Source organism: Orcinus orca, chromosome 11 (assembly GCF_937001465.1).
Source record: "Orcinus orca chromosome 11, mOrcOrc1.1, whole genome shotgun sequence".
NCBI classification, from domain to species: domain Eukaryota; kingdom Metazoa; phylum Chordata; class Mammalia; order Artiodactyla; family Delphinidae; genus Orcinus; species Orcinus orca.
This window is the reverse complement of record NC_064569.1, coordinates 99,439,865-99,465,942: the sequence shown is the minus strand read 5'-3', so window position 1 is coordinate 99,465,942 and position 26,078 is coordinate 99,439,865. Positions and strand designations below refer to the sequence as shown.

The 26,078-nt window shown below is 58.0% G+C and overlaps 1 protein-coding gene across 2 annotated transcripts; it reads right to left on the bottom strand.

The window, feature by feature from the left end:
- Nucleotides 1-525: 525 nt before the first annotated feature.
- Nucleotides 526-25,625, bottom strand: TTC38 (tetratricopeptide repeat domain 38). 2 transcript variants are annotated; one of them, XM_004279593.4, is made up of 14 exons: nt 25,065-25,619; nt 23,974-24,051; nt 21,632-21,713; nt 20,133-20,304; nt 19,108-19,281; nt 17,427-17,502; nt 13,879-13,998; nt 11,067-11,126; nt 10,184-10,222; nt 8,714-8,795; nt 6,772-6,937; nt 5,469-5,628; nt 5,174-5,247; nt 526-2,894 (listed from the first exon to the last, which is right to left on the bottom strand). In XM_004279593.4, exons 1-14 carry the CDS (start codon nt 25,095-25,097, stop codon nt 2,801-2,803), a joined length of 1,410 nt encoding a protein of 469 aa, XP_004279641.2. In that variant the 5' UTR covers nt 25,098-25,619; the 3' UTR covers nt 526-2,800. The 2 variants fall into 2 exon arrangements, with proteins under 2 accessions (XP_004279641.2, XP_033261150.2); XM_033405259.2 differs by lacking the exons at nt 526-2,894; nt 5,174-5,247; nt 5,469-5,628 and adding an exon at nt 5,680-6,083 and having other exon boundaries at nt 25,065-25,625.
- Between the last annotated feature and the right edge of the window lie 453 nt (nt 25,626-26,078).

Below are 26,078 nucleotides of genomic sequence, written 5' to 3'. Positions count from 1 at the left end.
TTCATCCCTAAGTAAAAATCAAATTCCTATCGTAGGGTGTTGACGTGGCGACCAAACAGAACAGGTGCATCTACCTGCTTTGTAAAGCGTTACGGGTCAGTTCTTAATAGCTTAAGAAGACCCGTCCCTGCCCCGAGGAGCGCCCGGGGGGCTCTGGGTGACCAGACATCTTAGTTTATAACCCCTGGACCAGGAGAACCTGTCTAGGGCCTGAGCACGGCCTGCCCTCTGCAACCCCTTTAGGCTTAGTCCTGGCATCCCTGACACCTCGTTTCTATCTGGGGGCTCCCTCTGCAGTCTTCAGCCTCGCTCTTTGCCTCCGCCTCCACTGCATTCTGATGTGCTAGTCTCCCCCCTCTCCTCCCTGAGCCTCTGTCCATGGCTCCTTTCTGAGCTCCATCATCTGCTCAGGATCCTGCTTAAGTGGAGAAGAAAGATGGGGCCAGACAGACCCAGGTGCAAATCCCAGCTGCAGGTATTGGTCAAGAGCCTTTGCGTTGCAAGTTACAGAAAACCAGCTTCAAGTTGGCTTCAGAAAAATAATTTATTAGCTTGAGGAACAGGGAAGTCCAGGAATGGCCCTGGCTGCTGGCCTGGAAGGAGAGAGGGGCTTGAAGGAGGGTCCTGGGTCAGATTGTCCCCCCAGCGGCCTCTCTGGGTCCCACTCAGCTTCCAGCAGGCTGCCTTTGTTGGGCCCACTGGCCTGGGAGCTCCACGCTTCCCTCGGCCTGCCAGGGCCTCCTGAAGACAGCGGCCAGGTTGGTGTGGCCTGTGCTCAGTCCATGGTCCCAAGGCCTGGGTTTGCCTGACTCACGACTACAGGGCCACCGCGGCAGGAGCCCAGAGGGTCCTAGACGCGAGGGCTGTTGGCCCAGTTGTCAGGTCCCCACAGCCCTGTGGGTGTCTGCTGGGGGCGAGGGTCCCCAAACACCCACTCCCGATGCTCTTCCCCCTGTATCACGGCAGCACGTACGACGTGCTTGGTAAACACAGCAATTGTTAACAAGTTGTTGCTGCTATATCTTCATCCATCTCTTCTCTTGGTCTCCTCCTCTCTTCTATCAATGGCCTACCCACTGTAGATTCGTTTTTTCCTTTCCCCAGTAGATTCTGCTTCATTTTTTAATGCACTCATTCAAGGGGTCATTCACCAGTCATGGGTTCACTGACAGGTAGTCAGTGCAGGCTCTGTGCTGGGTGATGTGGGGACCCAGATGCTGTCCCTGATCTGAGGAGGTCACAGCTGGGGAGAAAGGTGCAATAGCAAGGGCTGTGGGGCACCAGCCTGCAGTGGGAGAGCAGGGGCCTTCCTGGAGGAGGGACCAGGGTTCCTGCTTCCCTGGCCAAGTTGTGTCTTGCTTGGAACCAGGAGCGGGGAGGGCAGACGGGGCATGGGCAGGCTCTGTCAGGGGAACTGGCAGGAGGGGACAGCTCAGGATGGGAAGGCAGGCTTTCCCTTGGGTTGTGTCCCTAGCTCCTGGGGATTAATAGCCCCTCTCTTGAAATCCCATTGTAATTACTCTGTTCTTGACTCACTGCCCAGCCCCACACCCAAGTTCAAGGAGAAGCCTGTCTCCCCAGGACCCAGCCCAGGCCTGACAAATAGAAGATGCCCACCCAGCAACAGTTAGTCAAAGGAACCGATTAACTAATTTATTTTAATCCCAGGAATTTGTCTAGTCGATTTGCAGGTGTCTGCTGTCTCCCAGGAGACCTGCCCCCCGTGAGTCTCTAGCTAATTTCAGTTTGCACTGAAGGAACCTGAGAAACATTTATGGGCTGGTATCGCCCCTCACAGCACGGCCGAGTCGGCACGTTCTCCCGAGACCTGCAGCGTGCGGGGGTTGGGGGGGGGGGCGTCAGGGCCAGGTTACCGATGGGGAAGGAGACCGAGGCAGCATTTATAAAACTGTCTCAGATCTTGTTCAAGCCACATCACAATGCTTTGGTTTTTGCCACAGCAAGGCAACCTCTGAGCTCGATCCTCACACCCCAGATAGCACACCGCCAGCTCAGTGAGTGTGCATTCCTATAATTAAAGGCATGGCTGACAAAGGAAACCAGGTACCCAAGGCCCCTTTATGAAGTCCAGCTTAGAATAAAGAGAAAACAAGCCCAAACCAGCGCCACCAAAGCCCAGGGAGAAGCTTGAGGACATCTCTGCAGAGACAGCAGAAGGGCCGAGGCCCCAGGCAGCAAGATGGGGGTCCCTCTCCCAGGAAGCACAGGGGCCTGGGGTGAATGTCCCCAGGGCCTCCGCTAGCTGTGACCCTGGGCAAGTCACTCCCCCGCATTGGTACCCTCACCCAAAAGGTCGGACAACAGAACCTGCCTGGAATACAGGGAGGAAGACAGAATGAAGGGGTTTATCCCAGGGGCAGCCTAGGCTGCGGGGGAGGGGTGCCCCCAGGGGCTGCATAGGAGACTCCCCTCCCCCAGCTGAGCCCAGCACCAACCCTTCCGACCCCTGACCGACCAGAAGGTATAAGGGTCCCCTGGGAAAATACAATTTGCAAGGCAAGTGGAACAGCGGTCCCCACCTCAGCTCTGACTGCTTAGAACTGCACCCTGGCCCTTAACGAGGATGAGAAGATTCAGAATCATGTTGAAAATTGATTTCTGTCCCCTCTTCCTGTAACGCTGCTGGTTATTTCTGTCCCCTCTTCCTGTAACGCTGCTGGTTACAGGGCTTCACCTTTACAGGCCTAATCGACAGGCTCCAGCTACTTGTAACCCTGCGAAGCCAGTGTGGCAGCTGGTCTGATGGCCCGGGAGGCTCCGCGGGCAGGTGGCCAGCGCCTCACTGCAGGAGGTGGACGGCGGCCGCCCTACGGATGAGCCTCGCGGTCAGTGGGGAGTTGGGCTTCAAGGCGTCTCGCTCCATCAGAAGGCTCCTGGGGAAACAGAGACGGGCTCTGTGTTGGAACCTCCTAGAATGTGGGGGGCGGGTGGTCCTGCCACCCCAAGGCAGGACACAGGCAGCATGGGCTGGGGCCCGAGTGGCAGAGAGCAAGATGCTCCCCTTCCCAAGTGGTGGAGGGAGGGGACGGCATCACGGCAGAGGGGACTAGAGGGACAAAGGCCCAGAGGCAGGACGCCAGGGATGGGGACCAGAGGGAAGGGGGGCGGAGATGTGAGGATGAGACAGCGTGGACTCTGGAGCCCCGCGTGCTCGCACTGGCCCAGGACCTCCGGTGTTCCAAGAGCCTCCCGACAATGCTCCCGCACAGCGATGCCTGCACAGCGATGCCCACGTGCAGAAAATGTCAGGGCGAGCACAGCCCCGCGGCCTCGTCTGCCCCAGGAACTCGGGGCCCATCCTCCCGCCATACAGAATGCTGGGACCAGTGGGGAGAGCACGACTGTGGGGATCGGGGGGAGAGCCACGCCTGAGGATGTTCCAGGAAAGCGAGTGGCAGAAGAGATGGTGTGGGAAAAACCTCTTTCAACAAAGAGAGAATCATTTAAGGCAAAGACCCCAAACAATTGACAACAGCGATTCTGTGCGCTGCGGGTGCGGTTAAGGGGCCGGGGCCTGGCACTTGGGGCAGGGACACCATGCAGGGGGCTGAGCGTTTCCACCTTGGACAGGAGGGGAGCTGAGCCGTGTGTGGATGGCAGGAGGGCACCAGGAGGGGGCGTGCCTGTCACCCCGACAGCAGCAGGCTCCCCTCGCACTCCCAGAGGCAGACCCCCTACTGCGCCCCCCGCCCCCCAGCGTGGACTTCGTCACCCCGCCCGTGTGCTGGCCCCAGCTCCCCTGCTCAAGCCCACACCCTCCTCTCTGTCCAAAGGGCCCCACCCTCCCTGCCCAGCTGCCAGAGGTGCCACACCAGGCCTGGAGCTCCCCAAGCGGCTCCACCACTAGAGAAATGCGTGAGGTTTTGCACGTGGCCACGGAGGGGGACAGTGAGGGGCATGTGTCCAGGGTGCTCCAGGGTTTGACCATTTCCAGCATGTCCATCCAGACTCAGGTGTGACACAGCGTCCACACCTGTTTCACCAGCACCTGCACTGCTCGCTTTGGAATGGTCTTCGGGGCAGCCGGGCCCTGCCCACCGTGGGCCGCCCGTGCCTGTGCTTGGACACTGGCGCTTTCCACCTGACCTCTAACCTCGAGCGCCCAGCAGGGGCCTCCTGGGCCCCACAGTGCAGCCTGGACTTGCAGTGGCAGCTTCGCTGGGCCTCACGACACCCCTCCTGCCCACCCGGCACCCCTTGGCTCCCCTCTTTCCCCTCGGCGTTCCAGGAGGGTCTAAGGGATGGGGGGGTCACATCTCCCCCCAGGAGCATAGGGGCTGGTGCAGGTCGAGGTGAATGGGGTGTGGGACAGCGAAGGCTGCCGGCGATGGCTGGCTTCACGGGTAGAGCTTTCTTCTTGGGGTGCCCCTACCCTGACACCCCAATCCTCCAGCCACACCCCTCCTCCTAACCAGATCACCCCTGGCCTGGTTAAACTCGCTTGGTTTCAGGCCTCCCCGAGAGTGTCACCTCCACCAGGCACCCTCCCCCTCCTGACCCCCACCCACTCATCACAGCGTCTTGGGCAGTACGCCCGCCCTCGTGGCAGTTTTACACATATTTGTGGCATTGGTTGCCTCGTGTCAGTTCCCACAGGAGAGGTAAGCTCCGTGCAGCCTGGGCCTGGGTCTCCTGCCCGCACCCCCCCGCCCCTGGCACCCAGCACAGGTAGGAGAATGTGACATGCAGCCTGGGCCTGGGTCTCCTGTCCGCCACCCCCCCCCCCCCGCCCCTGGCACCCAGCACAGGTAGGAGAATGTGAGCTGAGACCCAAAGGGTCGGTAGGCGTCAGCAGGTGCAAGAGAAGAAAGGATGTCCCAGGCAGAGGGTGTGGCACGTGCAAAGGCCGAGGGGCCTGAAAGAGTAACTGCAGCTCACTGTGGCCAGAAATGAGGAGTGGGCTGGGAGGGCAGGAGGGGGGGCCTGGGGGTGGGGGTGGTCAGATCCTTTGGTCAAGTTGAAGACGCTCACAGGGGGAGAACGAGGCACCCCCGTAGCCTTGTATCTCTGCCTCAGAGGTGGGCACCACCTCGGGCCAAGGGAGGTGGGAGCCTCTGGGCACCTGGAAGCCTGTGGGGAGACCCCCGAGTGAGACGGGGCTGTGCTCGGGGTCCTTCCCAGCTGGGCTTTGGGACCAGAACGAGGAACTCACCGGGCCACGTTCTTGTGGATGCTGGACGAGCAGTTTAAGGCCGCGTGAATCAGTAACTGGTTGAAGACGTCTCTCTGAAAGGTCAAGTGGGCACATGAGGCTCTGTGACGTGGGACGAGGTATAGGGACGCCTGCCCCCTCCCCACTGCAGGCTGGCCTGTTCTCAGGGACAAGCTTACTGGGGGATGTGAACGACAAGGACTCTCCCACACTGTGGGCACCAACACTGCGGAGACAGAGGCCGTGGGGCACAGGGGCTCCCGGACTGGCCCTTGCACCGCAGCTGCTGGCTCACCTGGGCGTTGCTGCCTCCGATCTGGACAATCCGGTGGCGGATGGGCAGGAGCAGTTCCACCACGCCGTCGGGGTTCCCGCTCTGGGCCTCCACCAGGGCCTGGCACAAAGGCAGCCCCACGTCGCGGGCCAGGAGGTGCTGGTGGTTCTCCCCCGGGGACCTGCCAGCCAAGAGGGTGCCCCCAGCGTCCTGCAGGGCCTCGTGCTGCCCCCCCCACTCAGGCGCCTGAGGAGGAGGCTGTCTCCTCCTCAGCCCAGCATCCCTGGCTCCGTGCCTGACACAGTAGGTGCTGTGATCAGGTGACCTGACAGAGGACAAGACGCCAGGGAGGGGAGAGAACTGGGCTCTAAACTCAGTTCAACTGCGATGTGGCCTTGGGCGGATGCCCCACGCCTGGCCTCGGTTTGCTCATCTGTAAGGTGGGAGTAGCAGTGCCGCCCTCGCAGGGCAATGCAGGTGAAGGCTGGCACTGGAGCTGGCGCCGGCCCCTGGAGTGAACAGCTGTGGCAGGCTTTGTCTTCCCGTTGCCCTCAGGTGGTAGTCGATCTGGGTCGTGAGGGCCGGGGGCCTGAAGCTACGTCCCCAGCCAAAGCCCCCAGTTCATGCAGTTCAGCCCTGGGAGGAGGGGCAGGGCAAGCGGCCGTGGGTGGCCACCCTCCCCCAGGCACCCGGGACAAACCACCAGGGTTCATGGGTCCCACAGCTCTAGCCCTACAGGCAGGAGACGAGGGCTGGCTGCCTCCTTGGTGGCCTGTGCTGTGCAGAGCCCGCTTCCCTGGACTCTCTCTGGCCCCCGCTGTGATTGGAACCGGCTCAGGAACTGTGCTGGGTGTGTGTCACCGCGTCACTGCCCCTCACTCTCCTACCAGCCTGTCCCAGCAGATGAGGAAACAGGCTCACATCAGAGAGCTGAGGCCCTGTAAGCGGCGGGTCTCTCTGGTTCCAGGGCCTCACGGCATCCCCTGGGCATGACGCTGCCATTGAGGCCTAGGGGATGGAGAGGCTGCTCTGTGTCCTGGGGGAGCCAACTATACCCTTGCAGGGCACACCCTGCGGGGACGCACGCCCGGGCGGGGGGTGGGGAGTGGACACCTGGGGGCACACACTTGCGGGGGATGCACACCTATGGGGACAAACACCCAGGAGGCGCACACCTGCGAGAAGCCCTCCACGGGCGTCTGTGCGGCTGTACCCACCAGTGGGGCCTCCAGCCCCCCAGTCAGGCAGGGGTGGCATGAGCAGCCCCCCAGGGCCCTCTCAGCAGGGCGGGGGTCCCCCTGGTGGCCCCGGGCCCTCCACGTACTCGCTGGCATCCCGCAGGGTGGTCAGCAGCTCCTGCGTGGTCCGGGAGTCCCCAGCGCCCAGGGACGCCATCAGCAAGTGCGCATCGTTGAAGAGGAGGATGTGGTCCCGGCTGTGCTTCTGGGTCACGGACAGGACATCTTGCCACCGCTCACCCACAGACACCCCTGGGGACACGGGAGGACACCCGCAGGCCTGGCATGAGCGCTGTGCGCACGGGCCTCTGGCACCCACGGGTGGCTCCAGGTGAGGAGGCCGGGTGACGCTGGCAGGCGGTGTCTGGCCTTGGGCTTAGGCTTTGGGGGCCGGTTTATATTAACTTTGTTTAATCATAAAGGCGGCAGACGGGTAAGGTAGAAAGCAAAAAAAAAAAAAAAAAAAAAAAAGCTATGGAAGGGTATTAAATGAGGTCTCTGGACCCTTTGACAAACCCCAAACCACTTTAAAAATTCTTCCCGTGGTTCTCACTGGGCAGGCACCTGACACAGCACAGCACAGCGGAATTCATAAGAAGCATCCTTCGGCCTTTGGGTCCGGATCTCCAGCTCTGGACAGTCCCTCCTCTGCTCCGCTCTCCACCACCGCCTCCCGCCTCCTGTCCCTCCCGCTCCTGCAACTTTTACCCGAGTTTTCCTACTGCTCCTAGCGGGCTCTTCCCGTGACCTTGTTGTTGCCCTTGACTTCCGTTTCTCCGCCTGTCAGTTGGACGCGGCTCTGAAGTCTCCACTCTGCATGCTGAGGGAGCAAGTGACCTTCCTCTTCCCTCCACAGGCCCCGAGGCACCCACACCGTGCCTCCCAGCCTCCAGGCTGGGCCCCTCCTCCGGCGAATTCAGGGGGGCCCAGGCTGCGCCTCCACAGGCAAAGGGTCAACAGGACTCAACTGCCCCCAGGCCCCCCCCCCCCCGCCACCGAGTTCCGATGGTTTTGGCCGGACAGAGACACAGGCCTCCACCAGCCTGGGTTCCGGTGTCCAGGCCTTATCACCTGGACAGCCGTGAGAGCCCCTCACTGTTCTCCCAGCTCCTCACGGATGCCCCGGCCTCCAGCCCGGCCTCCCCTGGCTCAGCCCCCCTGCTGGACAGAGCCTGGCCAGCCCTGCCCCGCGGGCTCCCCGCAGACCCGGATGAAAGCCACACTCTTCACCCTCCCTCCCCAGCTCTCAGCCTCCTCTGCTCCTCTGAGCGCATGGACCCCACACTCCGTCACTCATCCCCATAACAGGCCACTGGCTTCTGTGTCCTGGGGGCTTCAGATAGGCTGCTTCCCACCTGTAACATCCTGTCCCGCCGCCACCCGGCAAAACCCTACGTTCCCTTCCATGGCTCACGTTTCACCTCCTCTAGGAAGCCTTCCCAGAGTCCCCGGAAACAGCCAGTCCTGCCGGGGCCTCATCCCCACTGACCCAGGCCCTACAGTGGGTACAGGTTTGGCTCTGCTGAGCCTGGGGGAGAGGGGAGAGCTATCTGGTACCCCAGTGGTTGGCCATAAGCCTTCCGTAGCCCTCAGGGCTATGGGCAACCCCATCCAGGCTCCCTGAAGAGCACTGCATGACACTGTTGGGAAAACCCTCCCTCTGAAATCCCAGGGAGTTGAGAAACTGAGGTGGCACCCAAAGACAGGTGGCCAGGCGCCACCCGCGCCATGCAGGCCTGGCAGGTAGGCTGTGGGAACGGCAGGTGCCAGCAGGACTCGGAGCCCGAGGCTGCACACTGAGGAGCGGAGGGAGCTGGGAGAAAGGGCAGCAGTGGCCTGGCCCACTGGCCTCAGGCCAGCTGGAAGGCAGCCTCAGGGCTGGTACCCGAAGCCGCGCCGTCCCGGGACCGGGAGCAGGCCCTGGAGAAACTCGCTAATGAGCTCCTGCCGGCCTGAGCCCAGGCCGTGGCACCGTCCCCTCCTCGGGTGGGAGGAGAAGAGCCAGAGGAGAAGGCCCAGACCCGGTACCTTCCATCTGCAGCCGGTAGAGCATGGAGCAGCTGTCCACCACGTCCAGCATTGCGCCGCTGCCCCGCAGGCTGGGGAGGATCTGGAAGACAAGAGCAGGCAGGGGATGAGGGGCTGCAGGGACGGCCAGAGCCCAGCCCTCTGGGCTGTGCGTAGGGCCTGGGCAGAGCCAGCCCTCAGCCAACAGGAGCCACCGCCAGTGTCCCCTCCAGCCCAGCTCTCAGGGCCACTCCCCTCTCCGAGGGCCTGGGCCGCTCCAGCTGCCCAAGGGACACTGGACAGACTTGAGAAAGAGCCCGCCGCACTGGCACCTGGGGGAGCACCTGCCGGGCCCTGGCACCTGTCACCTCCTGCCCCCAGCCCTGGTCTATGACGGCAGAGAATCATCTCGCCCGACCACGATTCCACATTCGGCTGGTCTACGTCTCACGGCACACAGCTCGTCACCCTTCACTCTTTACTACGAAATCCCGACAACTCGAGAGGATGATTTATAGGAAACTTTACTGAGTGTTTTTCTCTGGGGTTTAGATCCTCAAATTACAAGCATTTTTGTGACCCCAGGCTCTGCTATTAAGCCCATGGTGGGGTCCCCAGCAGTTGCAAGTTAGGCTTTTTTTTTCCCTCTTAAACATACCTAGGGGGTGGAGGCAGGGGGAATAGGGAGGTAGTGTTTAGTAGGCCAGGAGTTTCTGTTTGGAAAGATGAAAAAGTTCCAGAAATGGATGGTGGTGGTGGCTGCACCACCATGTGAATATACTTAATGCTTCAGAACCATACACTCAAAACTAGTTAAAACGGTAAAATATGGTATGTATATTTTACTACAGAAAAAAAAAAATTCCTGGGGGGCTTCCCTGGTGGCTCAGTGGTTAAGAATCCACCTGCCAATGCAGGGGACATGGGTTCGATCCCTGGTCCAGGAAGATCCCGCATGCCGCGGAGCAACTAAGCCCGTGCGCCACAACTACTGAGCCTGTGCTCTAGAGCCTGCGAACCACAACTACTGAGCCCACGTGGTGCAACTACTGAAGCCCACGTGCCTAGAGCCTGTGCTCCGCAACAAGAGAAGCCACCGCAATGAGAAGCCCGCGCACCGCAATGAAGAGTAGCCCCCGCTCGCTGCAACTAGAGAAAGTCTGCACACAACGAAGACCTTTCTTTTAAAAAGAACATACAAATACATTTTAAAATAAAATAAAATAAAATGACTGGAGGGAAGCCTGAGATTTCAGAGATGACCAAATGAGATGTGCAATCTACCAACGCCCACGGGCAAAGAGTCAAATCCCATTCTGGGTTTTGACACCGCTCTGCGAGAGAATTGATGCCGGGAGGTCTTACACAATAGCTGTGCTCTCGCTCCAGCTGTGGGTCTGGCTGGGGTAACACTGACTGACTCAAAGATCTGTTAGAGACTGAAGGGTAAATCGCTGCAGTAAACCAAATCGGGTGCAAGCGTGGACTTACGTGGTCATCATAAATGGTCAATGCGGCCTCGTATTCGCCCTGGAAAAATGAAGTTCCGGGATTAACACGTGGAGGAGGTGAAATGAGATGCTGAGACATGAATTGCAAATGACCTCGACAAAGCCCCCGCCCCACAGCCGTGGTGGGTCTCAGGATGGGAGGAGAGGAACCCACCTCTGCCCCAGCCCTTCGCTCCCCTGTGTAGAAGACACAGCAGCAGCTCCTGCTGCTAAGGGGGCCCTTTCTGCGAAAGCATTATTCTTCCCATGAAGCGCTTGTCAAGCGGCTGCCAGCTTTTTCATGTGTTTCTTCTAGGATTGTTTTTCCCTTTATTTTCCTTACTGCCCAGTTGGGTTCACTGCTTTCTTGGAGACACTGTATCACTGCATTCTGCCTGTCATTACAGGGTCCTCACCTTCCAAGCATTTCTCTTTGGACATTTAGGGAGCTTCTAGATTTTCTCTACGATAAACTGTAAGACAAACCCTTATAAATGGGACCCAGTGGTGGAATCACTGGGGTCAAGGGTGTCCCCACACCCTCACTGCCACTGGGGCAAAGCATTCGGAGGGTCCCATGGTTCATTCAGCTACGTCCGTGAGGTGGGAGCCTAGCAGTCCACTACAGCAGCAGGCGCTCGGGCTACCCTGTCTCCACAAATGGCACACGATACACATGATTTCCAAGTCCAGACAGTGCAGAATACCTAAAGTAGTTTAAGCCTGAAAAGCTATTTGAAAACATGAGTGCTCTGCTGCATCAGGACACCTTTGAAACGTGCAATCACACCGTACTGCTCCACAGGATACAAAGTATAGCAAAAGGGAGAAAAATATTTCTTTCCTTGGACATCTTTATAGGATAAGACAGCCGGTCATCTTACCTTTTCAATCAGATATAAAGCCCAGTGCCAATAATTGTGACAAGCAAGCATGTCAGAGTCCTGGGGAAAGAACGAGAGAATGAGGGAAAAATCTGACAGCCTGTTGGGGGGAGGCGTGAAGCAGCTGCTGTTCTGTGCCAACGCAGAGCGCCACAGCTCTGAACGCAGGAAACGCTTCCCGGGCACCCGCCCTGGCCGGCCTGTGCCGGCGAGTCCACGCCCCATCTTCTCCTTTGGCTCCGAGCCTCGGCGAGTGGCGTGCCGGAATTTTCCGAGGATGCTGAGGCTGCGGCAGGCTGGCATCTTAGCCCCAGGGCGAGAAGGCAGGAGAACCAAAGCCTCACCTTCCTTGGGTGTGGAGTGGAGAAAATGAATAAGTCTATCCGAACGGCTGCAGAGGCCCACTGCGTCCAAACAGTGCAATGCATCCAGTAAAACCCTACGGATCAGTGAGCCCAGGGCCAAACTCCCTGCAGGTCCTGTCAGAGCCCACAGAATAAGGGGAATGGGGTGACATCTAGACAGCTGCAGCTGGTACGCTTTTGGCCGTACCATGAACACTAGCTTACGGGGCTGCGGCTGACACTTCCTTCTCTGCCTGGATACCACCTCCCATCTCCTGGAAAGGAACTGACAATGCCTCCTCCACGGCCCACGTCTACCTGGCACCTGTATTTGAGCGTGACAACCCACCCAACTCCCCTCTCCCTTACAGGCCACTGTAGGCCTTGGCGCCTTTGCTTAAGCTGATCCTACATCTCCCTGTCCTCTGCCTAGCAAACACCTACTCACCCTGCAATACTCAGCTCATACGTTGCCTCCTCCAGGAAGCCTTCCCTGACTGTTTCTCCCTCAAGCCGAGTTGGGTGGGATGCCTCCTCTGGGTTTCCACATCCCCAAGAATGCCCCTGGCATGGTGCGGTCATGCGCTGCTAGGGAACTGCTCGCTCCACTTGACGGGCCTTTTGAGGACAGAGAGGTCTGGGTGGGACTCTCAGTGGGGTCCCCAGGGAGGGGCACAGCCAAATGCCTGGGGCAGGTGCTGGAGGAGGAGGAAAGGGAGCCCCAGGCCACATCGTCCACCCCAGGGCTGTGCAGCCAGGCCAGAGGCTGGCAGGAGCCACTGCAGGGACGTGTGCAGGCATCAGGGGACGAGCGCCTGCTGGAGATGGCCCCAGCCACCTCGGGCTGCCTGTTACAGTGGGACTAACACTGATGGGGACTCCTTCGGGGCAAGGGCTTCACAGTGGTTGCGGCAGCAGGTTTTCAGGTAAGGAAACCGAGGCTCAGAGGGACCACGGTCTTGTCCTGGGGTGGAGCCAGGCCTCAAGCACCCAGGTCCAGGAAAATCGCAGTCTGGGGGCAGGAAGTAAGTGGAATACAAATGACCTGGCCCTGGCCACGCCTCCGCGGCCTCCCCCTCAGAGGACACGGCAACTCTGCGCTCCCTCCACCCAGACTCAACACCTGCAGGGGGAGCCCGAGGACAAGGGCCCGACCCACACTGTACCCCCACCCCCACCCAGGGCCTAGCTCGTGCCCAGCGTTCGGGGATCCTTAAAAAGATCTGGGGGCTTCCCTGGCGGCGCAGTGGTTGAGAATCCGCCTGCCGACGCAAGGGACGCGGTTTCCATCCCTGGTCCGGGAAGATCCCACATGCCGCGGAGCAACTAAGCTCGTGCGCCACAACTACTGAGCCTGAGCTCTGGAGCCCGCGAGCCACAACTACTGAAGCCCACACACCTGGAGCCTGTGCTCTGCAACAAGCCACCACAATGAGAAGCCCGGGCACCGCAACAAAGAGTGGCCCCTGCTTGCTGCAACTAAGGAAAGCCCACACGCGGCAACAAAGACCCAACGCAGCCGAAGAAGAAAAAAAGATCTGAGTATGAATCTAATGAGATTATAGTTCTCAAAGCTTCTCTTACACCAGTTCGCCGACTCTACTTAATGCCAGGAATCTGCCTTCTTGTAAATTAATTCTCGCTGGCCTGTCCTAGGCCAGGGAGCTGCTGGGAGGAACTGAGGTGACCATGCCAGTCCCCTGTTCCCTGCCTGGTTCCTGGTCTCTCCGTGGTTTGCTAAATCACTGAGCACCTGCTGCCCGGTGCCAGGCCCTGGCAGAGACGCACTGTCTTGGCCGGCGGTGCCCTGGGAAGCCCACCATAGCACAGAGAAGGGCAGAGCAGCAGACCGCACCTGGATAGGTAGCCAGGCTGTAGGCCAGAGACACACTCAAGGACCACAGGCGCACGCAGAGGGAGGGCCACAGCAGCTGGGCGCAGGCGGGCGCCGGGGGTGGGAGCAGGGAGGCCCCTGGGTGTTAAGGCCCCAGGAAAGGGTCTGGAAGGGCTTGAGGGGTCTGGATGGCATCCACGCTGCTGCCTCACCAGGGCCCTGAGCCCCGCACACCAGCCCCACCGGCAGTGGCTGGGCCGTCGTCCCTCCCATCAAGCCCTGGCTGCACCGCGTGCTCCCTGAGGACGCTCTGTGGTTCTGGGGTCTGTGTCCAGTCTGCTGGCCGGTGAGCTCACAGTTTTTACCCCTGCTGGGCTCTCGTTTCCCCTTTCTCATCCATTCCTTCTACAACCTCAGGCCACAACCAGTTCTAGAAACACCTTCAAAACATCAGCGGATGTCGGGAAGCCGTGGGGTTCCCAGGGGATTTGGTGGCTTGACAGAAACGCTTCCAAGTGGAAGATGAGTTCTCCCCAGAACTAAGCCACGCCTTGTATCTCCATCCGTTAATCCCTGGCTTAACTTGGGGGAACAAATAGAATTTTCCAGGCAGGTGGGCAGACACGAATCATACCTTCCAGTGGGTTTCTGAGCACTGCATGAACTCCAATCCATCCTGGACCTCTGCTTTCATCTCATGAATATGGGCGATGGTGTGCACCGACCACGCGTCCGTCGGGTTAATAGACAAAGCCTACGTGGCGGGGGTGTGGGGGTTGGGCGGGGGACAAGTCGAGATAACATGGGTGAGTCAGGCTGCCCGGTGACAAGGCGTCCCCAAGCCGTGCCGGGGCACGAGGGGCCTGGGCAAGCAAGGGGCCTGGGCTCTGCCTCAAAATAACGACCCCAAGGACCGGCCCGTTGACCAAACACCAGATGCTGCCGGAGAGGGTATCACTGCCCATTTTGCAGATGAGGAGACTAAGGTTCAGAGAGGCTAAGTGACTTGCCCGGGCCCACACAGTTGGGTGGCACTGGGGTCTCTCCAAAGCAGGGGCTCATCCAACCCCCTGGCCCCCAGCCTCCTGCATACAGCTGAGTCGCTGCCCAGTTTCCCCTGTGGTGGGAAGTAAGGCCGCCTTCCTCTCGCAACTGCCGTGGAGGCCAGTGGACACCGAGTGTGTGCGCTCCAGGGGCTCTCGGCTGCCCCTCCGACTAGCACACATGCAAGGACCACACACATGCAAGGACCACATGTGTGGCTTTCCGGGCTCCTTCTGGTATCACTGCTAGGAACAACAAGAGCCGCTCCGATGACCCTTGGACTTGACGGTGACGACACGGCAGGCGGGACACGAGGTCCGACTCCCATCTCACGGCGGGTAGTTTAGCTCATGGCTACGGAGCGCCTACTGATCCTGGCACAGAGCAGTAAGCCGGGGCTCACCACGGGCCTGTGGACCATCCACACGAGCCCAGGTCCTCCACACCTGATCACGGGGTCCCCCCAGCCCTGCCACCTCAGGTGCCCACGCCTTTCACAGAAGCAGAACTGGGAAAGCCCAGCACCTTCACCCCTGGCCTGGCACCTGCTGCGGGGTCTATGCTGGCAGGTGGTCCCCAGCAAGCCCCACCTCCCTGCTGCAGCCCTGACTTGCATGGGCCCAACCGGTCCACGTGGGGACACAGAAAAAGGCCACATCTGTAGGGAACGACGGGCAGCCCGGGGCAGAACCCTGCAGGACCAGGACCCTTCAGGAGACCCCAGGGGCGCAGCTGAGCAGGCTGAAGGGACCTGCTAAGCGTGCTGCGGAAGGCAGAGGCTCAGGGCAGCAGGGCCGCTCTCATCCCCCTGCTGGGATTAAGCTCCCCCCTCACTGAGGGGTTCCTGACCGGCTCCCTCCCAAGGTTCCCTGGGACAGAGTCTACAAGGCCAGAGCGATCCGGCCCTGCCTGCCCCCAGACTTTGCTCCCAGCACCCGGCCCGCCCACCTCCGCCCTAAGTCTCAGTCTATCAAGTGCTCCGTGACCCTGAACTCGCTGCGGCTCTCCTTCCCCGACAGCTGCCCTTCGCTCTTCCTGCCCTGGGCGTTCAGCCTGCAGACAAGGCCCACGCGTCACCACCATGAGGCGTCTCCAGACTCCAGTGGAGCCTGTGCAGCCCACCCTCGCTCTCCTAGAGGCCTGGCCTTGCCCAGTAACTGTCTGTGGTGGGCTGGTGCTGGGGTCAGAGTGTGGGCGCCTGAAGGAGAAGGGGCGTGAAGGGAGCAGAGCGGGGCACCCCACGCCACCGCTTCCTGCTCCTGGCGGGTGTGAACCTGCACCTTTTGGTCACCCTCTGACTTCTTGAACCATCCTGCCAGCCCTCAGGTGCCCACATAGACGGCACCCAGAGGGAGGGTCCAGCTGCCAAGGTCTCCAGGGGACCCTTCCTACAGCTGGCCCCCTGGATGGTGGTGCCTGGTCACCCAGATTGCCGTGAAGCCCCCTGTGCCCCTCGACGGCCTGACTCAGGGCTAAAGCACAGACCCCATCATCCTACTGTCAAATCTGCGCTCTATTCTATAAGTAGAGTGGTTGTCAGAGACCCCACAGGCCCTGTGGGCCCCCGGAGGGTGCCGGCTGTCTCCCAGGGAGGGGTGCTGGGAGCCAACTAGGGCAAAAACTCGGGGGGAGAGCCCTGGCTGGGTGCTGGGGAGCAGGTCTGTCCAGGCAGCAAGAAGGACTGTGCTCAGGTGGCCTGGGTGACCGTGGCTCTGCCTTCTGTGAGCTGTGTGGCCACGGCCTTGGCCTCTCCGGGCCTGGTCGCCCTCCTCTGGGCAATGAAGAGTTCAATGCCCCGCTGCAGAGGATCGAGCCGACAGGAGCGGCGTGTACACTGAGTGCCGGCCCTGAGCCAGGCACAGGAGTGGTTGTCACCCCCTTGTGCGTGGCGGCCCCTCCCTGGGACTCAGTTTCCACTCCCGCGACAGGAGGAGCTGGAGAGGGACTCTGAGAGCCAGAGATGCTGAGGCTCCTGGGCCTGCGAGCGAGGGACGTCCACCCTGCCAGCCAGCCCATCTCCACCAGCACGGAAGGAGGGGCCCGGGCCGGCAGGAAGCGCTTAGCATCCCACCCTGTTCTGCACCCTTGGCCGCTGCCCCCTCCGGATGGGGGCGGTGCTCAAGAGAAGGGCTGGCCAGCAGGACCCCAACGCCAGGTCAGGGCCCACTGGAAGCAGTCTGATGAAATAAAATCTATATCTTAAGGCAGGACAAGAAAAGTTAAACATAAAGTTCTCTCTCTGGGCTTGTTTGGGCCTCCTCCCTCCCTCCCTGATGTGCATGTACGTGTGTTACACATCCATCAGTGCTCCTCAGAGATGGGAGCACCTGCCGGACTGTAAACATCAATTCTTCCCTTTTTTCTGATGCTAGCAATGTAAGTTCTTAAAAGAACGCGTTCTTCCCCAGCTCTGTAGGGGGTCGTGGTGACTCGCCCGCTGGCTCTGTCCGTGCTTACCCGGACTATGTATCCTTGGTGACCTCTACATAAAACATCAGGATGTCATTTTGATGTACGATCCTTTGTCTCCAAAACGTAGATGACTATGACTGTACCTTTGAGTTCTAACAGGCTGAACAGTTCTCAGAACTTTCTGAGAATCTGCTTCCCGGGTTACAATCCTCAGTTTGGCTCGAATAAAATTCCCCTTTTTTTTCTTAACTTGATAGTTCATTGAATTTTCAGCGACAAGCCTCACTCATCACTCATCTGTCAGCTCCTGAAGGCTTGGTGAAGTCAGTGACACTTAGACACGTGAGGTCTCAGGTGGGAGAAGTGACGCTGATATTCACTTCCCTACTTACAAAGTCTGGGTCCAGCAGCGCAAACTGTGGGCCCTGGAGATACGGAGCTGGGGGCGTGCAGAGCTGCCATTCCGTGTGACCCTAAGCAAGAGGGGTGGACGGAACCTCCCTAGGCCTCATTTGCCTTCATGGCCTGGGTGGGGAGTTTTCTGAGCAAGGCGGCTTTGCAAACCCAGGGTGGGGAAAAGGGGAGGGAGCTGCCCTCTCTGTTAACATGAGCCCTCCTGGTAGGAAACGAGGTCCTGAGTGGGTAGGGTGCAGCGCGCCTGGCGTGCTCTCCTCCACCTGACCCCACTCCACAAGGGCTCAGGCATCTCAGGAAGGGCCCACTTACCTCTTTGGCGAGCTTTTCCGCCCGATCGTAGAAGTTGGTTTCCATCAGTCCGAAAGAATAGATGCCTTTCACGTAGCTGAAAACAGAAGAAAATTATTTTTTTAAAAAGTGCACTTGGGCTTCCCTGGTGGCGCAGTGGTTGACAGTCTGCCTGCTAATGCAGGGGACGCGGGTTCGGGCCCTGGTCTGGAAGGATCCCCCGTGCCGCGGAGCGGCTGGGCCCATGAGCCATGGCTGCTGAGCCTGCGCGTCCGGAGCCTGTGCTCCGCAACGGGAGAGGCCACATCAGTGAGAGGCCCGCGCACCGCGATGAGGAGTGGTCCCCGCTGGCCACGGCTGGAGAGGGCCCTTGCGCGGAGACGGGGACCCATCGCAGCCATAAATAAATAAATAAATAAATAAAAAGCCAAGCATTTGAAGCCCTTTTTAAAAAAAAAAAAAAAAACTGCACTAGAACCGTTCAACCCTCAACATGACCCATGTCGGTCAAACTGTGTCTCCCCCAAAATGGTACGTTTAAACACATGCCCTCACTTGGAATTAGAGTCTCTGCAGACCATCATCAAGCTCACGTTAAGATGAGGTCATCCTGGATTAGGGTGGGCCCTACATCCAATGACTGATGTCCTCATAAGAGAAAGGAGAAGGAGGAAGGCTTGGACACAGACACACATGGACACACACACAAAGGACAGACAGTCACGTGGAGACGAAGGCAGAGACTGCAGTGATTTCAGACTTGCGCTAGTCCCCAGTCACAGGAGCCAATTCCTTAAAACAAATACCTTCCCCCGCCACCCCACCCCACCCCGCTCCATATATATATGTAAATAGTATAGATATAGATACAGGTATACACACCCTATTGGTTCTGTTCTCTGGAGAACCCTGACTAATACAGCTCTTCAATCTATTAGTCCACTTGACCTTCACAACGATCCTATGACTAAAATGCAACGGAGGTGATCATGTGTGGTGGTCCCTAGGGCTGTTCATGGTTATTCCAGGCCTCCCTCTCCTCCCAGCCCAAAGTAGAGTTGCACTTCCTGGCCCCCTGTGAGTGGGTGACTGGATTTGACCAGTGGCTCGGGAGCTGCAGGGCACACCCTTCACTCTGAGCACTAATGCCATTGTGAGTCCCCCAGGAGAGCTCTTTCCCTCTTAGCAGCTGGTGTATCCCGAGAGCAGTTACTTCATCAGCTGGGATCCTGGAGGGCGACAGTGGCAGGGGTGTGGAGCCTCAGCTCTCCTATGATGGACAGTGAGAAACTAATCTTTGTTGTAATAAGCTTTGGAGAAAAAGATCTAGAGGATGTTTGTTACTGTGGCAAAAATTATCTTGTGCTGACTGATACATAATAGTACTACCTCATTCCCAGGACGGGATAAAGATCAAATGAAGACGTGAAGCCTTTTCACTTTTTTTTTTTTTGGCCGATCTTCGCGGCTTGCAGGATCTTAGTTCCCCGACCAGGGGTTGAACCCGCACCCCCTGCGATGGAAGTGTGAAGTTCCAACCACTGGGTCATCAGGGAAGTCCCAACTTTTCACTGTAAAGAACTAGGAAATAACAACAGTAGTCTCACTAGTTTTAGGGCAGGGCCAGGAGAGTTGCCACGTTTTCAGGGCAGAGGAGAGAGACTAAGAAACAGAAACGATGTGATTTCCTGCTAGCACCTACCTGCTAAGGGGGATGTCGGGTGTCCAGAAGGGATAAATTCGAGCCACAGAATCTCTCATCTGTTCCTGGTAGCCCAGGTAAAAATAGGTATCGTGGGAAAATTTCAGGGCCAACATGTCTGTCGGGTAGTCCTGGAGAATCTGTTCCCACAGCTCACAGGCTTTTGGAAGGTTCCTGGAAGCCAAGAGAAGTTTCTCAGCAACACTGAACACAGTTCACACACAAGGAGTGGAAAAGGCTTAATTTCTTGCAGTGTCACAGCCTGCACTGAACTGATTAAAAGATACGTGTAAGTCTCTACGTTAGGTTGTGGCTCAGAAAATTGAAAAGCTTCAGTGGGAAGTTTTACTCTCTAATTCAAGAAAAGAAAAAAAAAAAAAACTAGTTTAAGAAGTTACCAAAGACAATTTCACCTGAGACCGTGAACCAGCTTCAGGAAGGCTGAGAGGTGGCATTCCACCCCTCTGCTGACATCCGCACCCACTTGCCAGGAACACCAGGACAGAACTCTCTCTGTCACTGCTTCAGAACGCCTGTAGCATCAGCTCAGGTCACCCAGCTCTGCGGGCATCTCTCCTGCCCAAGCAGACACAGGGGCTGTCCTGGGGGCAGGCACCAGGGTCAGGACTCCCACACACAGGGGGACGGACAGCTGCGGGAACGACAGATGCTCAGAGGTGTGTGAGTGCCAGGGGCATAAGGGCGACGGTTTTCTTCTTTCTCCTATCTCTTATCTATTTCTGTACTGTGGTCCTACTATTTTTGTAATGAAAATAATAACCAATTTATTTGACGAAACACAATAAGTTGCTTTGCATTCTAACCTGGGAGTCCTAACCAACCACGTCCTCATTCAGCAGTCAGCTGAGGACAGAGCAGTAGGCAGGATGCGATTCTCAATAAGGCGGGCATGGGAGTCAGGGTGAGAATCCCCCGAGGCCCCCACCGCACGGCGCAGTGGCAGCCCGTGGCATCGCCCAGTGTGGCCTCGGAGAGCCAGCCCCTGGGCCAGGGAGGCCCCTCACCCCTTGGCAAAGGTCTCTACTGCAGACACGTGCAGCCGTTCCCGCCGCGTCAGGGTCTGAGATTTGGAAATCTCCACCATCGTCTTCACAGCCAGGTCCAGCTCCTTGTCCAGCCTCACGGAGCTTCCGGTGCCAATCAGAATGAGGCCATTAGCGATGGCGTGGCCCAGGGCTGGCGAAAGGTGGGGAAATAGCTGGTGATTCAGACGGTCCCACCCAGCCCAGCCCAGCCCCGCATGTGAAATAAACACCCAACGTCCCAAGAGGGGCAAGCCAGGTGGCCGGTCGGGTGTGTCCCCACCGACAGCCCGGAACTCAGCTCCTCACCAGGCACGTGGAGGGCATTCTGGGGAGTGCCAACGTGTGGAGCCCCTGCGCCCCCCTCACCAGGTGAACTGGTTAGGGGCTGCCTACGGGCTCCTCCGGAGCCCCACCTGCTTCCCTCGCAGCTGCTACTGTCACTACCAGCAGCACAGGGCCTCCCAAGGGCCACCCGGTAGATGCTGTCAGGGGCTGGTCCCCAGAAGGGAGAAACCATGATCCTGTCTTGGCTGTTCTCATTCGCTGAGAGCTCGGGGGCCGAGGAAGATGGGGGTGTGCCTTGTGGCCCTTGTAGCAGCCTTGCTGCAGGTGTGCTGGTCCCCAGGTCTTACCTGGGCTTCCCAGCCCCAACCTTGACAGAGGAAGGGTATCTGCTGGCATTTGGAACTCAGTCTTTGGCCCAGGCTTGGGATCTAGGACCCAACCACAGTGCCAGGACCACCCATGTGGCCCCTGCTTCTGACCTGGGGCCAGGGTCTGCTCGGAGAACCTGAGCCCACGCCTGCACACTGGCTCCCGTGACAGCTCCCTTCATCCCCTATTCTGCGCCCCTTGCCCTCACTGGGACCTGGCCACAGTGGGGGTCCCTGCTGCCCTCCCGTCCTCAGCCCTTCTGCCCAGCCCAGAACCTCACCCACCCTGGGCCACCCTCCTGGGGTTCCAGAATGCACTGGGCTGACCCCGCCCGCGTGCCTGCCACGCACACGGCTCGCCTGTGATGGCAGCCTGTCACCGGGTCGGCCCTCCCCGTCACAGCTGCTGTGGGGTTGGCCTCGCTAGTGCCCAGAGAGGCTGCAGTGGCCAGTTCTTGTGTTCCGAGGGGTCCGGGCTTTGGACTGAGACAGGCTTGTCTGATCCCAGCGCCCCAACTACCAGCTGGGTGGCTTTGGGTATATTTCTTACTCTCTACTCTCTCTGAATCTCAGTTTCCTCATATGAGAACTGGGATCAGTGTCTTAAGGAGAACGTTTGAAAGACACCTTCTATAGAACCTGGCATCTTTATGGGAGCAGCTGTTATTCCAAGCACAGTGGTGGCTAGCACCTTCCCTCCCTCCCAACCTGGTCACTGCCACCAGCCCTGCCCTCCCCAACCCAGCTGAGTCCTGCAGTCAGGGAAACAGTGAGGGGCTGGACTTGTGAAACGGGGCTCCTCAACCCAGGGAAAGCATCACTCACCGAAGGTCGGATCTGCTGCTTTGAGCTTTGACAGGCAGCCCTCAATGCCACCAAGACTCTGGTCATTGGTCCATTTCACGTACTGAAATTTAAAAGATTCAACAAAGCTGTCCCCAAGGAGTTTTTAGTTCATGTAAATGAAGGCGTGTTTCTAAACCTTGATATTTTTTTTTTTTTCTTTCTAGAACACTGGTATTTTCTGGACCTTGGCTCAAAGAAAACATAACTGGGTTGATTTCATATGAAGAGGCTGAATACACGGAACTCAAGGCACATTTTCTAAGGCTGGTGAGGCCACCATTTTCAAAAAAGAAACATCTAAAGGAAGGCTCTTCCTGACAGGTGACCTGCCCACAGTGTCGGCTTCGTCAGCCCCAAGAGGGGCCTCGACACTGGGTATCAAAATAGGAAACTTGCTACTTCCTATTCATTCCTTTAAAAAAGAATCACAGTAAACATTCATTACAGAAAGGAAGAGGCATGAAAGCCAAAAGATCAAAAATATACTTCATCTCATCTCATTATCATTTTTGACAATTTGGTGTATTTGTTTCTAGTCTTTTTTTAATGCCTAATTTTTTAAGATAAATTTATTTATTTTTGGCTGCGTTGGGTCTTCATTGCTGCGTGTGGGATTCTCAACCACTGCGCCACCAGGGAAGCCCCTAATTTTTTTAAAAACTATTTATTTATTGTCTGTGTCGGGTCTTAGTTGTGGCATGCGGGATATTTCGTTGTGGCAGGCGGGCTTCTCTCTTGTTGTGGTGCGTGGGCTTTGTTGCCCCGTGGCATGTGGGATCTTAGTTCCCTGACCAGGGATTGAACCAGCGTCTCCTGCATTGCAAGACAGATTCTTAATCACTGGACCACCAGGGAAGTCCCAGCAAACACATTTTAAATGAAAAATACCTGACCCAGGTCTTAATTTTTAAAAATCCTAAAACCATAATAAAGCATTAGATTTTAGAATGTGCCCTGTCAGTTGTCCAACTTACATCTACACAGAATTAGCACATGTATTTTAACAAGACACAAGGGAGCTGGCACAGAGACGCAGACGCACAGCAGGGGCGGGGGGAGAGGTGGGGTGGCTGCCGCTGCACTGGGGAACTTTCCCTGCAACAAACTGTGCTCTGCAGAGGCCAGAAGTTGCGGGAAGGGGACAAACAGACAAAGAGCTCAAATGCACACAGTGGAGGCCCTTGGCAAGCTGACGGCATTTCCCCAGTAGTTTCTTGTATGGCCCTTATGTTTCTAGAGGCTTCCTTGGCCCTTATGCTGCACGGACAGAATCAGTAGGTAGCGATTTCACCGCCCTTGAAAAAGCCCAGCTCTAGTTTTCCATCAGTGTGTCTAGACCCAGGTGCATCCTGCCGCTCACTGCAGGTAATGCCGCTCACTGCCTACACTGCTGGGCCAAAGCCCAGCTCTAGTTTTCCATCAGTGTGTCTAGACCCAGGTGCATCACTGCAAAGGTCAGCTCAGCTCTCTGGACCTCAGTTTCCCCACCTGTCAAGCAAAGTATTTGGACCTTACCTCTGAGACTCCCCTAGTTCTAAGACTATAGGCTCCTTCACTGGTGTTAGAAATGACTGGTAATACGGTGGAAGGTCGTAGAACAGCCATAGGTGGGAGCAGTATATGCACAGATTAGCCCCAGGAGTGGGGCCCCATGCCATAAACGGAGGAGCCCCATACCAAACCCTCAGCACCCTCACAGGCCAACGCCTGCCACTGGGGGGACCTCTCAGCCATGCCCTGGGCAGGCAGAACTGTTCCCACGCCCTGGGGGTACAGGTACATGGATTCTGTTGCAGTCGATTTCTCAAGTCTGCGTGCGGTTTAAAAAGCATCCACCACTTTCTGAGACATTGACTGTGGGGCTTTGGAGCGGCCTGAGCCATCGGTCCTGTGCAAGGATGCTTCAAAGCATTATGAAGAACGTTCAGGTCCCCGGGAAGCCCTAATATACTCAAGTTTACCAGGAGATTCGGGCAGGAATGGGGTTAACGGGCTGCATTGCTTATAAAATCAGGATAAAGATGTAAAGTTTTGAAAGCTTCGAGTCCCGTGCCTGCTCACGTCATCCCTGACCAGCTTTACTTGGAGAGCACATCAGCTGACAGGCAGTTTGGCTGTAAACTCAAGCAAGCTGTGTTAGCTGGGAGCTACGGCATCACTGTGCACGCGTGGAAGTACCATTTCCTTGTGGCACGAATAAAGGCAGCTGTAAGATGCACCCCAAAAAATGTTTTTAATGAAAATAAAAACCATTCACCAATTTAAGAAACCTCCCCCTGGACCGTTACAGAAGGGGCCACCACTCCTCTCCACGGGCATACCTGGGTCAGGGTGGCATCAAACAGCCTGCAGGCCTCGTTGCTTGGGGTTGAGAGAGGGAGCCCGGCATCCTTCCAAGCCTACACACAGCAAGAAGGGGTCTTATTCCATGTAGCCCTCCAAGCAAACACACACGATCCCCAACCCGCAAGCACCGAGGATGCTAATGTCTGTCATCCTGCAGGTATGGGCTTCCCATAAGACCCGTCCTTGTGGGGCAGGCACAGACTCCCAGACTTCTCAGACGGTGCAGTGTGGAGAGAGCTGAGGCCTGGGTGGGACAGATCCTGACACAAATCCCAGGGCCCTCTAAGTAGCTGAGTGCCCTCAGGCAACGTCCTCCCTCTGACCCCTGTCTGGCCCCTCTGTGAAATGGGGCACTGGAGGATACATGGGGTGACTGTAAAGTGTCTGCCAGGGAGCAGACGCTCAGTAAGGGGGAGTCCCTGATCAGGCGGCAGGGAGGTCTGCCAGGACAGAAGAAGGGCTAGCGCTGGAGGGCAAAACCAGGAGGGTGGTCCTGCCACCTGGCTGGCAAGGTGCCAACCACCAAGACAATTCCTCTCATCTCCCCACTTTACCAGATAGTTCAGACCTTCAGGAAACATCCCCAACTAACTGAACTGTTCAGTGTAATCGCTGTGTCGGTGTCTTGCCAGGGGCGCAGACAGGCGACTCCCCGGTATGGAGAAATGACCTTTACTCCGGCCAGCCCAGCGGGCGGCTCCTCGGAGTGGCTGTGCGTAGGTCCCCTCGCTCCTCTGAACGCCCCTTCCTCAAGTGCAAAATGGGTCCAGGCTCCCTGCCCCCGCGGGTCCCGTGGGAGACCCTCACTAACGCCCAGCGTCCCCGCTGTGTCGCGCCCGGGTTAAGCTTTTTACGAGGACCTGGGGTCTCCGCGGGGCGGGGCCCCGCGCCGCAGATTTTCCGGAGGCGGGGGTCACAGTAGGGTCCTCTGGTCCCTTCCGTGCGCCCAGAAGGCGTGCCCGTCTCTCGGGGTCCGTGTCCCCGCCGGACCCCTGGCAGGGCTGATCCCGCCACTCCCGGGGTCGTGGGGCCGCGGGGAACCCGGGCGGGGACGGCCTCCGCGTACCTGGCAGTCGCGCAGGGGCGCGGTCGCGGCCATGGTGCTGGATCGGTGTCAGGGTCGCGGGCTGCGCGCGCCGCCGCGGGCTTCCGGGTTGGGGGCGGGGAGTCGAGTCCCGGGGGCGAGGCGGGGCGGCCCCCGCTGTCCGCTCGCTCACTGGTCCGCTTCGGACACACCCACCTCTCCGGGCCGGGTCCCCCGGCGGACCCCTCCGGCTCTCTTCTCCGGGGCTGCGGGAACCCGAGTCGGCTTGAGGCGAGCAGCTTTTGTGTGCGCCCCCGCCTCCCCCATCAGACTGGGAGCCTGGGGCGGAAGGGCCAGAGGGCGGGCCGGGAGATTCCTCCCTTTGGGGACCCTCTGGGAGGCGACTGCAGAGTCCCCTGGGAGGCAGAGGAGCCCTGGGACAGCGGTCGCTTTCAAGCTCTAAGTGTCCCACTCGGAAGCCACGCACGCGCGTGCAGACATTCACAGAGGTCATTTTGACCTGTGGTCGGGCCTTGCCCTGCACCCTCTCCAGGGCAGAGGTTGGAGTGGCGGGTAGGGAGAGTGTCTTTTTTTTTTTTTTAACATCTTTATTGGGGTATAATTGCTTTACAATGCTGTGCTAGTTTCTGCTTTATAACAAAGTGAATCAGTTATACATATACATATGTTCCCATATCTCTTCCCTCTTGCGTCTCCCTCCCTCCCACCCTCCCTATCCCACCCCTCCAGGCGGTCACAAAGCACCGAGCTGATATCCCTGTGCTATGCGGCTGCTTCCCACTAGGTATCTACCTTACGTTTGGTAGCGTATATATGTCCATGCCTCTCTCTCGCTTTGTCACAGCTCACCCTTCCCCCTCCCCATATCCTCAAGTCCGTTCTCCAGTAGGTCTGTGTCTTTATTCCTGCGTGCCCATCATCGGATGAATGGATAAAGAAGATGTGGCACATATATACAACGGACTATTACTCAGCTATAAAAAGAAACGAAATTGAGCTATATATAATGAGGTGGATAGACCTAGAGTCTGTCAT